This window comes from Choloepus didactylus, chromosome 1 (assembly GCF_015220235.1).
Source record: "Choloepus didactylus isolate mChoDid1 chromosome 1, mChoDid1.pri, whole genome shotgun sequence".
Lineage (NCBI taxonomy): Eukaryota > Metazoa > Chordata > Mammalia > Pilosa > Megalonychidae > Choloepus > Choloepus didactylus.
The window spans coordinates 233,028,049-233,042,017 of NC_051307.1; the positions used below are offsets into that span (position 1 = coordinate 233,028,049).

The 13,969-nt window shown below is 42.0% G+C and overlaps 1 protein-coding gene across 2 annotated transcripts in view; it reads right to left on the reverse strand.

The window, feature by feature from the left end:
- Positions 1-13,969, reverse strand: part of IL5RA (interleukin 5 receptor subunit alpha) — a 36,461-nt gene that overhangs the window by 10,716 nt on the left and 11,776 nt on the right. The window contains exons 5-9 of one of the 2 annotated variants that reach the window (XM_037829341.1): positions 13,020-13,173; positions 12,757-12,944; positions 10,558-10,703; positions 5,397-5,535; positions 3,877-4,411 (exon numbers count right to left, since the gene is read on the reverse strand). In XM_037829341.1, the coding sequence (XP_037685269.1) occupies positions 4,263-4,411; positions 5,397-5,535; positions 10,558-10,703; positions 12,757-12,944; positions 13,020-13,173 (776 nt within the window). In that variant the 3' untranslated portion in view covers positions 3,877-4,262. Of the gene's footprint in view, positions 1-3,876; positions 4,412-5,396; positions 5,536-10,557; positions 10,704-12,756; positions 12,945-13,019; positions 13,174-13,969 lie in introns of those variants that run through there. The other variant, XM_037829333.1, reaches the window with a different exon arrangement.

The window sequence follows — 13,969 nt, forward strand, 5'->3', positions numbered from 1 at the left end:
CTAGATGCCAGGGAATGGAAATAGGCATGAGATATGGATGGTCCTAACCCTCAAAGATCTCTATTAACATGAAGATTATTGATAACTTGGAAAGGAACATTTAGACAAGGGTGGCCTAAGAGAGAAAGGAAAATGTCCCCTTGCTTGGTCTCCAGCGGAAGCAGATGAAGTCATGAGCTTCACAGCCACCAGCCCCCACTGCTGGAGCCCTGGCTCATCCTCCTGCCTCAGCTGCCCTGGCTGGAACAATGGCTCATGGGAAAACTGAGCATCACAGAAATAACATGGGAGTGGAGCAATGGAGTGGGCTGGGTTCCAGGCCCACATCTGCCACTTACTAGCTGAAAGTGAGCAGTTTCCTTAACCCCTCTGTATCTCTGTTTTCTCACCTGTATAATTGGGTAAATGATGTTTGTGAAGATTCACAAGATAATGTAATGAATATACCCAGCCTAGTGCCCATCCGAATGGCAGAGTCTCTTCTTCTTCTAAGTGGTTGCGCCATCTGACAGACCCAACAGGAGGCAGAATTCAGTCTTGGAAGGGCATTGTGGGAACAATTGGGGCATCGATCGCTCCTGAAATCGCAGTTGGAATTCACTTGCTCCTGACATTTGAGGACAGAATCTGAAAGCCCCCTGCTGCCCCTCCTTCAGGACACTGGGACGACCATGGCTTCAGGAAATTAGAGGTGAGGTGGCCCTGCCAGCCCTGCTGCTAGGAAGAAATGGGGGCTGCTGGGCCTTGTCTAACTAGGCTTGAAACCACAGGAGCCCGGGTTGAAGGAAGCAGTTTGACCAAATCAACTACAGCCTTCACCAAACTGAAATCCCCCTTTCGCAAAGGAAAACCCAGAATTGCCACCAAGTATGTCAGTCTCAGGTGAGAAGAAATGGGTTTTTCATCTTGTTGCTGTGTTAACTGCTTTCACTTTCAGCCACTTTCTGCCATCACGCGGGCACAGAAGCTGCCACCTCTTATGTGATGGAAGCTTTAGAATTCGCCAGATTCTTTTGGAAGGCCTGGGGAGACCTAATGTGGACCCTTCCACAGTGTCCTCCTTCAATCCTACCCTTTCCTGGTCACCATAGTAGGAAAAGTTTAAAAGAAAGCACAGGAGTGGGAATGAGACAGAGTGATGGGGACTTGAGCTACAGGGCCTTGAGCGAGATGCAGGCTGAACCTGTGAAAGGAAGATGCATTCAGTGATCTAAAAGGTGATTCCAACACCTTCAACTTTTAATTCTGAGCACTGGGGGCAAATGTACAGGGTTTCCTCACAATTCAGCCCGTGAGTATCAAGGCAAAGGGAAAAAGGCACAGAAGTAGTCCTGTGGTAGCTTTACTTCCATGCCAGCCATGCCGAAACTCTTCCATGGGCTCCCTGATTTTCTGCCTCAACTTATTTTCATCAAGTCCTTACGGACCCTGGGATGTGTCACATGATGATAAGAATCCCCCTCATCCCCCAGCTCAAACTGCAACAGAAAAGTAAAGGCCAGATGGTCCTGGTGACTCACGCACCGTGTTGTTGAAGATGATGTCGTGCTCCGGAAGGCACAGTGCCCCCTCTCAGCCACAGCCACGCAGCTGAGACGCCTGAAAATGCAATCGTCTCTGCTCTACTCCCTGGGTGCAAGAGCTGCACATCTCAATCCTAAAGAAATCATTTTTAAAAAATACATTTTTAACAGTACCTCATACCATCATTGCATAGATGTTGGCCTTCAGATACTGAAGTGAGATCAAAACCCAGTCATTTGTTAGAGGGGTAATCCCTGAGATTTGTGGGTAAGGCCTGTCACTGATAGCTGTCAGAGCAGCTAAGCCTGACCCAGACAGAACTGGAAATAAATGCCGAGTAAACACTTAGAATGCTCTGCTTTCCATGGAGAAGGCTGTGACTGTAGGAAACTTTATCTTTGTAAGTGCCGGTTTCACACACTGCATCTGAGTTTCACGGAGGGGAGAGAAGAAGATGGACTTCAGGAAACTAACAGCTTCACTAAAACCAGGCATCAGGAAACAAAAGGTTTCAGTAAACAGGAGATAGCAAAGATAATAAAGGAACAGAAAAATCAGGAAGTTGAGAAAGATTAAAAAGGAGAAAGACAGTGAGAAGTGGGAAGTTAACTCTCAAGATAAGACAGAGAAGCCAGTTGAAGAAAGGCAGTTGATAACAAGTCTTAATAAAATGAAACTCTTACTTCCATTTAAAAAATTAAAAAAAAAAAAAAAAATGAAAAACACATTCCTTGCTACTGGAAATACGAGGACAGGAGGATCCATCCAAGTTTGAGGGGAGGCAAAATGTGTTCCCTGGCTCACTGGTTGCCTGAACTGCCTTCCCTGTGTGCTGGGCTGTCCAGGGGCCTCCTTGCCAGCTGGAGCTGGGCAGTACCCCCCGTGTTCCAGTCACCTTCATCTCATCCATCAAAACTTCCTCATCTTGTGTCTCACTCTTTATTACATAACCTTGGACTAGAATGGGTTAATTAGTCCACTGACTCCATTCTACCTCCCTAATTGTCTCATATGTCATCTATTTGGGAAAATTATATCTTAGCCATTTCTTGGCTGTTTGACAATAACTACGTCATTTAATACAGCTGGGCCTCCATTTCCTTACCTTAGAATTAAGGGGGTGAACGTAATAATATTTAAGAAAGAGGTGGTATTTGAGTTTGGTCTTGAAGTAAAAATGAAAGGAGGGGGGGCTCCAGGTGCCAATTATAAATCACGGTGGGAGAGGAGGATGGCTGTCTAAAGGAAATGAATGCAGCGGTAAAATTGCCTGATAGACTGCAAGCTGGGCATAATTATTGCCGCATCCTCAAGGGTTGTGAAAGAGCCATGCAAAATGTCCCAGAGGGGCCTGGGCTTCCTATTATGTATATTAATCATCTTGATGAAAATGGAAAGTCTGCACTGATTAAATTCACTAATGATCCTAAACTGAGCAGGGGAGTAAATTCCAGGAATGAGGGATTTATAAAGGTGAGTCCTATTCTTAATCAGTTCATCTTCATGAAAAGGGTTGGGCAGTAAATGAGATGGGATTTACCATAGAAAATGGCAATGAGGTACATGAGGGGGGAACTTATAATGAGCCCAGATCCAAACTAGGAAGCTGTGATTTAGGACATAATAATGGTGACAGAGCTCTAAAGTGCAGAGTGAATAATAATTAAAATCAAGCTCAAAATAAACTCTCATTATGAATCACCATTTCCCTCTCAGCACTTTCATGGTGGGGCAGTGCAGTGGAGAAGAACATGAATGGAAGAATTGGAAGGAATCTTGGCATGCAGAACCCACATTTTACAAGGAAGGAAACTGAGTCCCAGAGAGATTAGGTGTGGCAAAACCCTGACGTACTCGTCACCACTCTATCCTCTGCACTGATGTTGCTGATAAACCATCATTCTTTCTGATGACCTAAATTTAGCCTGCAAGTCTATCTCTACAAAGCACTCTACGCAGCTTCAATTATTCGACTCATGAAATACTATCTTTTTCCATCTATAATTTAGATCATAGAGTTAGATATTGGCATAGCAAGGGCTCAAACCTAGATCTCCTGATTTTTCTAATGCTTCTCCTCCTTATAAGCTGTGAACACTCTACAATCAACACTGCCTATAACTTCAAAACTCAAATACTCAGAAAGCAGAACTGGACCCTTAGCCAGGAATCTGACCTTGGTCTCCAGTTCTACCATGTTGGTTTAAGGTACCTCCGACAGCATTTTAAAAACCGATAGTTTGGAGGCAATGAGTTTTGTGCCCTTGGAGAATACCATAAAGCATTTTAAAAAAAGAAATCCACTGAATGCAAGTGACAAAAATTTAATTTTCACCAGAGGCATTCGATAAAATCAATAACCTTGTCAAAAATTCCCTGGGACTGATTAATATTTCTTCTATTTGTTTCCCTCCTTTTGAGCAGAGTGAATATAATTCTGCAGATGAAGCACTGTTGAAGGAGATCCTGTTTTCCTGGGTCAGTTGACTCAGGTTGGGGTATCAGCCTAGGAGGAGGGAAGGAAGGGACGAGTTGAGCTTGGCAGAATTATGATGTAGGTGAAGTTGGTCCATTCTCAGTTCCCTTGACCTCCTTTCAGTTCCCTCTCTCCACGGAAACCCATGCTGCTCCTCTGAGATCCAGTGGATGTCAGTTCCACCTATAAGCCTGCACTGTTCGTGTGTTACACAATCCTAGAGGATACCATCTGCGTTTCAGTACTCAGCAACTCGGCGTGATCAGCCCCCTTGCAAACTCAGGAAAACTCTCCGTGTCTCATGCCTTTCCTCATTTGAAATCTGCCTGATATCTGTCAAATCCAACTTAACTCCATCCACAAGGACTAGTGGGTCACCGCCTAGGACTTTCCTGAAGACCAACTCATAGCCTAAGGGAATGAATTAAATAATGGAAAGCTTAACACATGCCTCTGTACCTAAATTTAGAAATTGTGAGGGATGACATTCACATACTCAAGCAGCCATGACCACAAAGCAGGCTACCAGGATCTCTGAAGTCATCCTTCAGTCTGGTCAGCACTTTGCAGATGGCCAAATCCTGTCACGTCACACCATAGGGAAAGAGCTCAAAGCTGGAGTCAGTCACTCTGGATTTGAACTGCATCTGGGCAACTGTCTGACTAGGCAATGTTGAGCAAATTACCTATACTTTCTAAAACTATTTCCTCATCTGTAAATGAGATTATTGAGAAGATTAACTAAGATTAACTAAGGCTAAGCAAAGCCTTTAGCACAGTGTTTGGCCAACAGTGGTCAATCAATGTTACCTGCTCTTCTCCTGGTCTTTTTTTGTTATTTCACAACACCTGAGAGGTAAGCAAGGTGGAATTTACCTCCTTCATCCTGGGAATCAGAAGCATAGAGAGAAGGGATGTATCCAATGGTAAGCGATAAGTATTGGCAAGGCTGGGCTGTAAACCCTTCTTTTCTATGCAAGATTCCACTGACAGGAAAAATGATTGTCTTAGATTGACCAAGTAAATGAATCAATTCGGTCATAAATAAACACTGAGGCAGAACCACCACAACCCAGGAGATTCCCAACCCTTTTGATCCTCTCTCTCTGATCTGCTGAAGGCCCAGGGATGGACTCAGATTGGGGGGCCCTGAAGCTTATTCAATTTTGGAATATTCTTTAGGAAAATAAACAAAACTATGAATTCAAAATTAAGTATAGGAAAACTATAGATTATTAGATTAGTGGTTATCAGGGAGTTATCAAGGCAGTAGACCTATAGAGAATGATGCATTGCAAAGATGTGAAACCGTAAGTGAATGTGTACACTTTTCCAGGATTATCTGTTTGAACCCTCAGGAAGGTAGCTTGCCTCAAAATAAACACGCTATACTCACCCACGTAAATAGGTTGACTCCACTCGCTCCAGAGGCCCACTGTTCTGCACACAGAGCTCACCGCTGCTCTCACTTGAACTGAGTACTTAGAAACATCATCAATTATTGAGATGAATGTGTTGGCATTCATTTTTTCAGTCTAAATGGGAAATAAAAATCAGCTTTATTTCTCCAGACACACAATTTAAGTTACACAAATTATCAGAATGGGAGGGCATATGTAGATAATGCAACTCATCGTTCAACAATCAATTTAAAATCAATAGGACACAAATCAATTAGGTTATTCTAGACTGCTTCAATCTGGATGTGTTGGCAGTGCCTCTTCAGGGAAAGCTATGTTGTAACCGACATAAATAAAACAGTCAGTTGTAACGCATATATGGTCTACCTGGGCCTCATTGATGTTTCGTTTTCTTTAGCTTTTGATTTTTTTTAATTTGTTACAATTTTTTACAGTTTATTTCTTAGAGAAGTTGTAGGTTTACAGAAAAATTATGCAGAAAGTACAGAGTACCCATATACAACATACACAAATACACACTTTTCCCTATTATTTACATTTTGCATTAGTGTGATACATTTGTTACAACTGATGGGTCAATAATATAATTATATTATTAACTAAGGTTGATAGTTTACATTAGAGTTCACTCTATATGTTGTACAGTTCTATGGGTTTTTAAGAAATTTTTATTGTGATAACATATATATAACATAAATTTTCCCATTTTAACCATCTTTTAGTGTACAATTCAACGGTGTTAATTACATTCACAGTAGTATACTAATATTTCCATCCATTACCAAAGATTTTCCATCACCCCAAAAAGAAACTCGGAACCATTTAAGAATTAATTCCTCATTCCCCACCCCACCCCACCCCTGCCCCTGATAGCCTGTCTTCTAATTTCTGACTCTATGATTTTGCATTTTCTAATTATATAAGTGAGATCATAGCAATATGTATCCTTTAGCATTTAGCTATATCACTCAACATGATGTCTTCAGGGTTCATCCATGTTGTTGCATGTATCAGAACTTTATTCTTTAAGGGCTGAATAATGTACATATTATATATGTATATATTGTATATCACATAATATGAATCTATTGTAACATTTTACATTGTTATGTATATACCACAGTTCTTCATCCATTCATCTCCTGATGGACACTTGGGCTGCTTCCACCTTATGACAATTGTGAATAATGCCACTATGAACTTCAGTGTGCAAATACTTCTGTGAGTCCCTGCTTTCAATTCTTTTGGGTGTATACAGAGGAGTAGGATTGCCAGGTTATATGGTAATTTGATACTTAATTTTCTGAGGAATCTCCACACTGTGTTCCACAGGGACTGCACTATTTTACATGCCCACCATCAGTGACCGGGTGTTCCTATTTCTCCACATGCTTGCCAGAACTTATTTTCTGTTTTTTTATTAATAGCCATCCTAGTGAGTGTGAAGTGGTATCTCATGGTGGCTAATTGATGTTTCCAGATGTCAAGACAGGAGCAGCAGTTAGCAGAGTACGTAATGCCTTTTGCCTTGTCCCTTCATATCCTATAGTCATATTACCAAGCGATTATCACATGCTTGCCATCAGATTCAGCAGAGATCAGCACACTATGGCCCGTGGGCCAAATCCAGCCTGCTGCCTGTTTTTGTATGGCCCACAAGCTAAGAATGTTTTATACAGATATAAATGGGTAGAAAAAAACAAAAGAAAAATAATATTTCATAACATGTGAACATGGCATGATATTCAAGCTTCAGTATACCTAATAAAGCTTTGCTGGAACACAGCCACAGCCATTCATTATGTATTGTCTTTGACTACTTTTGCTCCACAACAGCAGAATTGAGTGGCTGCAACAGAAATCATATGGCCCTTCTTCCAATTTACTAGAGCTGCCGTTATACAAAATACCAGAACTGGATTGGCTTTTATAGAGGGAATTTATTAAGTTACAAACTTACAGTCCTAAGGCCATTAAAGTGTCCAAACTAAGGCATCAACAAGAGGATACCTTCAGTAAAGAATGGCCGATGGCATCTGGAACACCTCTGTCAGCTGGGAAGGCACGTAGCCGGCGTCCGCTGGGCCTTTGTTCCTGGGTTCTTGTTCCACAATGGCTTTCTCCAAATGGGCTCCATGTCTTCGCTTAGCATCTCCAAACGTCCTTCTGTCTGCATCTCCAAGCATCTCCAAGTGTCAGTGTTTATGTAGCTCTTAGCTTCTCCCAGGGACAAACTCTGGATTACATACCTTAGCTTCTCTCCAAAATGTCTCTCTCAGCTTCTCTTGGGGTGTTTTATCCTCTATTTCTTTGTGAGCTCTCTTTAAAGGACTCCAGTGATTTAATTAAGACACACCTCCATAGAAATAATTCAATCAGAGGTTCCACTCTAATCAACAGAGTAATCAGTCTGCCCCTACGAGATTGACTTAAAGAATATGCCTTTTCTGGTGGACATAATATATCCAAACCAACACAGCCCTCAAAGTCTAAAATATTTACAATCTGGCCCTTTACAAATAAAGTTTGCTGATCCTTGAAATACAAGGATGTCTCAAATAACCAGAGTTGGGGGAGAATGGGGTGGGGTAGCATGGGGGAGAACAAAGAGCTCAGACCTTGAATTGAGGATGCGCAGGATTTGAATCCTAGCTCTACCTCCTGCTAACTGCATGGCACCACGGGACCACTCTGAGCCTCAGTTTTCTCATCTGTAACAATACCTAACTAATGGATTGTTGAGTTAAATGAAACTACTTTTGTAATTTACCTTCCTAAAGCCCAATATTAAGTTGAATTATATGAAAATGCCAATATCCAACCCATTTTTTACCTGCAAAAGCAGCAATTTTGGACAGTTCAACTTAATGTATTCTCAGTAAATACTAGTGGACCACAGGCATCTCAGGTTAACATTGTCTAGCACTGAATGGAGACTATTTTCTCACAAATGGGCCCTTCTCCTATATTCCCTCTACTGATCAGTGGCACCACCATGCAGCCAACCCATGTGCCCCAACCCAGGGATGTGCCTGGATGTGTTTCTCCCTTCCTCCCTTATCCCTGCCCCATGGCCATCATCTTTTGCTTGTACTATTGCAGTAGCCATTAATCAACAAAGCCAACCTCCCAATCACTCTTTTATTCTACAAATGTGGTCACAGTTCTTGTTCTGGTTTGCTAGTGCTGCCATCATGCAAAATACCAGAAATGGATTGGCTTTTATAAAGGGGATTTATTGGGTTATAATTTACAGTTCTAAGGCCATAAAAGTGCCCTAATTTTTATGACATCGACAAGAGGATACCTTCACTAAAGGAGGGCCAATGGCATCCAGAACACCTCTGTCAGCTGAGAAGGCACGTGGCTGGCATTTGCTGGTCCTTTGCTCCCTGGCTGCATTTCAGAATGGCTTTCAACAAAATGTCTCTGGCCTTCTATCTCTCTTAACTTTTCTCAGTCCCCTGCTTGGTTCTCCTGGAGTGTTTCTCTGTAAGTGTTTGGGGATCCTCTCTTAGGTTCTCCAGGGCAAACTCTGGGCTTCATCTCTTAGCTTAGTATCTCCAAACATCCATCTGTCTGCATCTCCAAGTGTCAGCATCTCTGTTGGCTCTTGAGCTCTCTTAAGTGCAGTGAACTAATCAAGACCCACCCTGTATGGGCAGGGTCCACACCCCCTTGGAAATAATCCAATCAAAAGGTCTCACCCACAGTTGGGTGAGTTACATCTCCATGGAAACACTCAAACAAAAGTTTCCACCCTAATCAAAAGACTAAGAAGTCTGCCACCGCAAGACTGCATTAAAGAACATGGCTTTTCTGGGAGACAGATCCAAACCGGCACAGTTCTCTATTGTTTAAAATACTTCAATGGTTCCATTGCCTATTGCCATAGTTCTCAAAAGGGAACTGGTTTCTTTTTCTAACAGACTCTTAAAGAGTCACTCTGGGAAAAGTTGGAGTATATGGTTGAGAGTTATGGTTATCCCTACAGGATCCGAGGCTCTTGACTCAAGGAACTGTGTTCTCTCACAAGGCTTTGAATTGTTTCTCTGCCCCCGACCCCCAAGTGTAGTCAGTGGGCTAGTGCAGATCAGGAGCAATTTGTTACTGTTCTGTGATGAGGTAAATAGAGACTGAGACTATTATTTAGAAATTTTGTAGCAATTTGACATTGCCACGACATCCAAGCACATGATCAGGGGTCTTGCGTTTTATGTGTTGTTTGTTGTATTTTATTTTTCTAGCAAATAATTTTTTTTGTATTTTACAAAAGTACCAATCTGCAGTGGATCAGAAGTTAAAAAAAAAAAGCCAGCCTTCACCACTGGTAGTTTGAGAAGCACAGGGCTGAGAATGTTGTCTCCCTCTTCCCTCACCAGGCAAACTTCCCTTTATCCTTCAAGATTCCACTCAGCTCCTCTCTCTGGGCCCCCTACCCCCATCCCTCCCCCACTGGTTGTTTTATCCACTCACCCTGTCCTTTGCTCCTCTATTGCCCTTTAATGTGGTAGAGTAACTCTAAGGTTTGGTGACCGTGGCCACTAGGCTAGGCCCCTTGATAATAGAAGCAATGTCTTATTTATCTTTGTATCTCCCAACTCTGGCCACAGAGTAGCCAGTTTATGAGTATTTGTTGAATCGACTTAACTTTGCTTTGCTACCATCAGTAAGACATGAAGTCCGACAGACCTGAGTTTGAATCCTGACTTCCCTATTTTTTTCCGGGTTTGTGGCTCAGGGCAAGTTACTGAATCTCTTTGTGCCTCTCATTTTCCTGTACCTGGAAAATGGGAATGATAATTACATAACAGTGTTACTATAAGGATGGAATAAACTAACATAATAAAGCTTTACACGTCTTTAGGGCTCAATAAATGTTATCTCACTTCTGTGTTCCCTGAACTTTTGGTCCTTTAGAGCTAATGAGTTTTTATGTGAGTCCTTCACCCTATTTTTACCCCAAAGTAACTAACCTCTACCCAGGTGTTATGGAAATAAGTCAAACCCTCATGGCCATTTGTCTTAAAAGGACATATTTCGGGACATGTAACCAGGGCAGCCAATGAAGATAATTTTTTAAATGATTCTAAAAGAATGTCTGTCATCAAGCATTGGAATGATCTGAAGAATTACCTGGAAATAACCCTTCCTTATGTTGTAAATTTTCACTTCATAATCAAAGCAATGGATTGGAAAGGCAGAAACAGGTTTCTCCCATTGGATAGAGAGATGAGTCCCTTCAGTCACTGCTGTGATGTTCATTGGAGGATTGACTCGATCTAGGTGAGAGAATGAGAGATCAGAGGTCATGTTTTAGCATCAGTGGTCAGGGCTGTTAAGTCTAACCCTCCCACACTTCTCCAGGCATTTCTAGGATATGATCTTCTGAAGTATTCACTGTCACGTCTTAATTGATGACCAAGCCATAGGGAGCTGCTAGCCTCGCGTTTGGCTCCTTCTTGTGGTACTGACAAAGAAGAGATACCTACTATGCACTTCAAAGATTCCCACTCCAACTGGAACTGAATGGTTGAATCCCTTCCCCAGTCAGCTCATCACAAGACCTCACCTCCAGCTGGTCCAAGCTGAGGGTAAAATCAACCATGGGGAGTGAACACTGCTGTGGAGCTCCCACCAATTTCTGCCTTTACTTGTGAGCATGCATGTGGCCCTGGCAAATCACTTCCTCTTTCTGGGCTTTGGTTTCCTTTTAATTTGTGTGCCTTGTTGTTGTTGGTAGTGGTGGTAGTGGGTGTTCAGTTTGCTTTTGCAGAACAGGAATGGTTTTGGCTAAATTTGTCTTTATTTGTACCTCTAAAGTTCTTTCCCCTGAGACCTCAATTCATTTTTTTCATGGCTGTGTGAGGTGGGTGGCAATTATCTCCACACAAGTGTCCTTAGGATATGCAACTTAGATCTCACAATTAATGACGCCTGGAACTAGCTGAAAATGGGACCCACAGGCTCTATTCTGGCATTCCCTGAGCAGAAGAATTCTTAATCAAGAAAGCATTTCTCTGAGAAATCCTAGGACTTGGCCTCAAGACAGTGAAAATCATAAAAGAAAATGAATTCTTTGGTCCATGCCAGGTCGTATGCATTTTCATATTAATATCATTTCCCAGATCGTCTTCAGCATCTTTTATTGCCTATTTTCACAAAAGGGACATTTAAAAATCACCTGAGTAATATACTATTGAAGAGAATTGTATAATCTCTTCAGTAAGTGCTGTGATTCTTTCAACAAAGTTATACTCCATTTGATATATGTATATAAATATACATAAATGTCAGAGGCCAAATAAGAATATTTTGGCATTTTTATTGAACACATGCCAGGCACTGTTCTAAGCACTTTATAATTATTACCCCATTTATGACATAAAAAACATAGGAATTATGTATTAATTTAGTCCCATTTTTCAGCTAAGAAGACTGAGGCACAGAGGGATGAACAGCTCATCTAAGGTCACCCAGCTAGTCAGTGGAGGAGCCAGGACACAAGTCCAGGCAGCTTGGCTCCACAGCCCACACAACGCACCATCCCTCCCTTGACGTCTAGAAGGTTTACAGTCGAGAATGCTCTATGAAAGGTCCTGATGCATTTCATGAAGAGAAATATCTAGGATGAGGGAGAGCCACTTCTATTTTGAGAACCGAGCAGATCAAACCCTGACTCACGTGCTTAGTTGAGAGAATGACATGCTGAGAGAGACATTCTTGAGAATGTCCAGAGAAGATGGGCCAGAATCGCGAGGTGTTATAAGTGGAATACATGCGGAATCAGGGCGGCGCTTAGCTTGGGGAAGAAGGGCATCAGGGTAGAAAACATGGCTGCCTTCGGATAGCCAAGGGGGCATCCTGCAGCGAAAGGGATCAAAATCGTTCTGGGTGGTCCTGATCGGTCACAGGACCTATGAGCAGAAATTTCAGAAAACAACTGAGTTGCTGAAAATTAAATGGCCTCCTTGATGCAGTAAGTTCACCTTCCCTGGAGCAGTGAGTCACAACTGGAGGCGATATTGCCCCGCCTTGGGAACATTCAAAAATGTCTGGAGTCATTTTTGGTTGTCATAATCAGGAAAGAGCTTTACTGGCATCTACTGGGTATAATCCAAGGATACTGCTAAATATTCTACAATGCACAGGGCAGCCCTCAACAGTAGAAAATTATCTGGTCAAAAAATTTGTATAGTTCTGAGGTTGGGAAACCTTTCTCTTGGTTTTCAAGCATGGGCTGGCTGGTTGCTTAACACCTGCAAAGTAGTCAAGTGTGCAGTCTTTCAACAACCCCTTCAGTTATTTTAACTTCAGATAATTTGTCAGTCTTACCAATGGAATGAAGAGCAAACAGCTGATCAAACGGTTTGATTGTGACATACTTGCTCGAGCCATTAACGTGCACTACGAGCCACTCACGCCCTTTGCTATTGATAAAAGTCCTTGGAAACCAGCACGCAATATTTCTCTCCAATGGGTCTTTGCTGTATTCTTGGCATTCTTCTGTCCAAGAGCCGTACCTACATTGGAACACTCATAAGTTTTCTAAACATGGAGTAAACAAGACATTGACACAAGTAAAAACAGATACTAACCTGTAGTAGAAGAAATACTGCGTATCCTCAGGGGCTTCCTCACCAACAAGCCAGGTGCAGTGAAGAGAAACTTGGTATGGGCGAAAGTGCGTGCCGTCACTTGCCACAGTGTTAGTAATGCAAGTTAAATTCACAATCGAGGTTCTGGGAGACCCTAGGTGGTCAAAAATAACAAGAACAAAACATTGCCATGATAGCTTGTGAATGTTGTGCTTGTTTTGAAATGGTAGTGATTGTAAACTTCTTATCCATTATGGAAAACAGTCTTCACCTATTTTGAGTAATCTAGTATTTGCAAAGGGCCAGCTTACTGGGGAGGACAAAGCTAGAATTACAAAGTCCTGGCATCTGACCTCAGAGGGCTTTCAGCTACTTTGGAGGATGAGGGTTGTGTGTGTGACATAAATACATGAAAGTTCAAGAGAAGTAAAATATACTGTCATATAATATAAATAACTTGGACTGGGCATCTCACAACCTCAGTGTTTTAATGCCATATTGGCTAATAATGAGCTATGAGAGCTTGACTCTCAACCCTACTCTAGGTCTCCGTTTTTCCGACTATAAAAGTATTGGTTGAGGAAGCACTCCTATGCCGCTTGATTCTAATACAGAGATTGTATTCAAATGTGTCATGAAGAGTTTAGGTTGCTACTCAGGAGAAAATGAGTTTTGACAACACCGTGAAATAATAACCACCTCTTTGGAGACTTACAGACCATATTAGCATGGTAAAGCTCTCTTTAATATACTCAAGGAAACCTTGATATTTTAAACAGAATCTCTTTAACTTGGTTTCACCTAGTATTTCCCAAAATTATTTGAGCAGAAAAGCCTTGTTTTCATTTCAGGGATATTAATGTTTGCTCTTGGGAGCACTCTGTCAGGAACACTGGCGTTGTGGTGGCTGAAAGGAGAGAAAAGGCATTTTGTGTGGGTGGGGGTGTGTC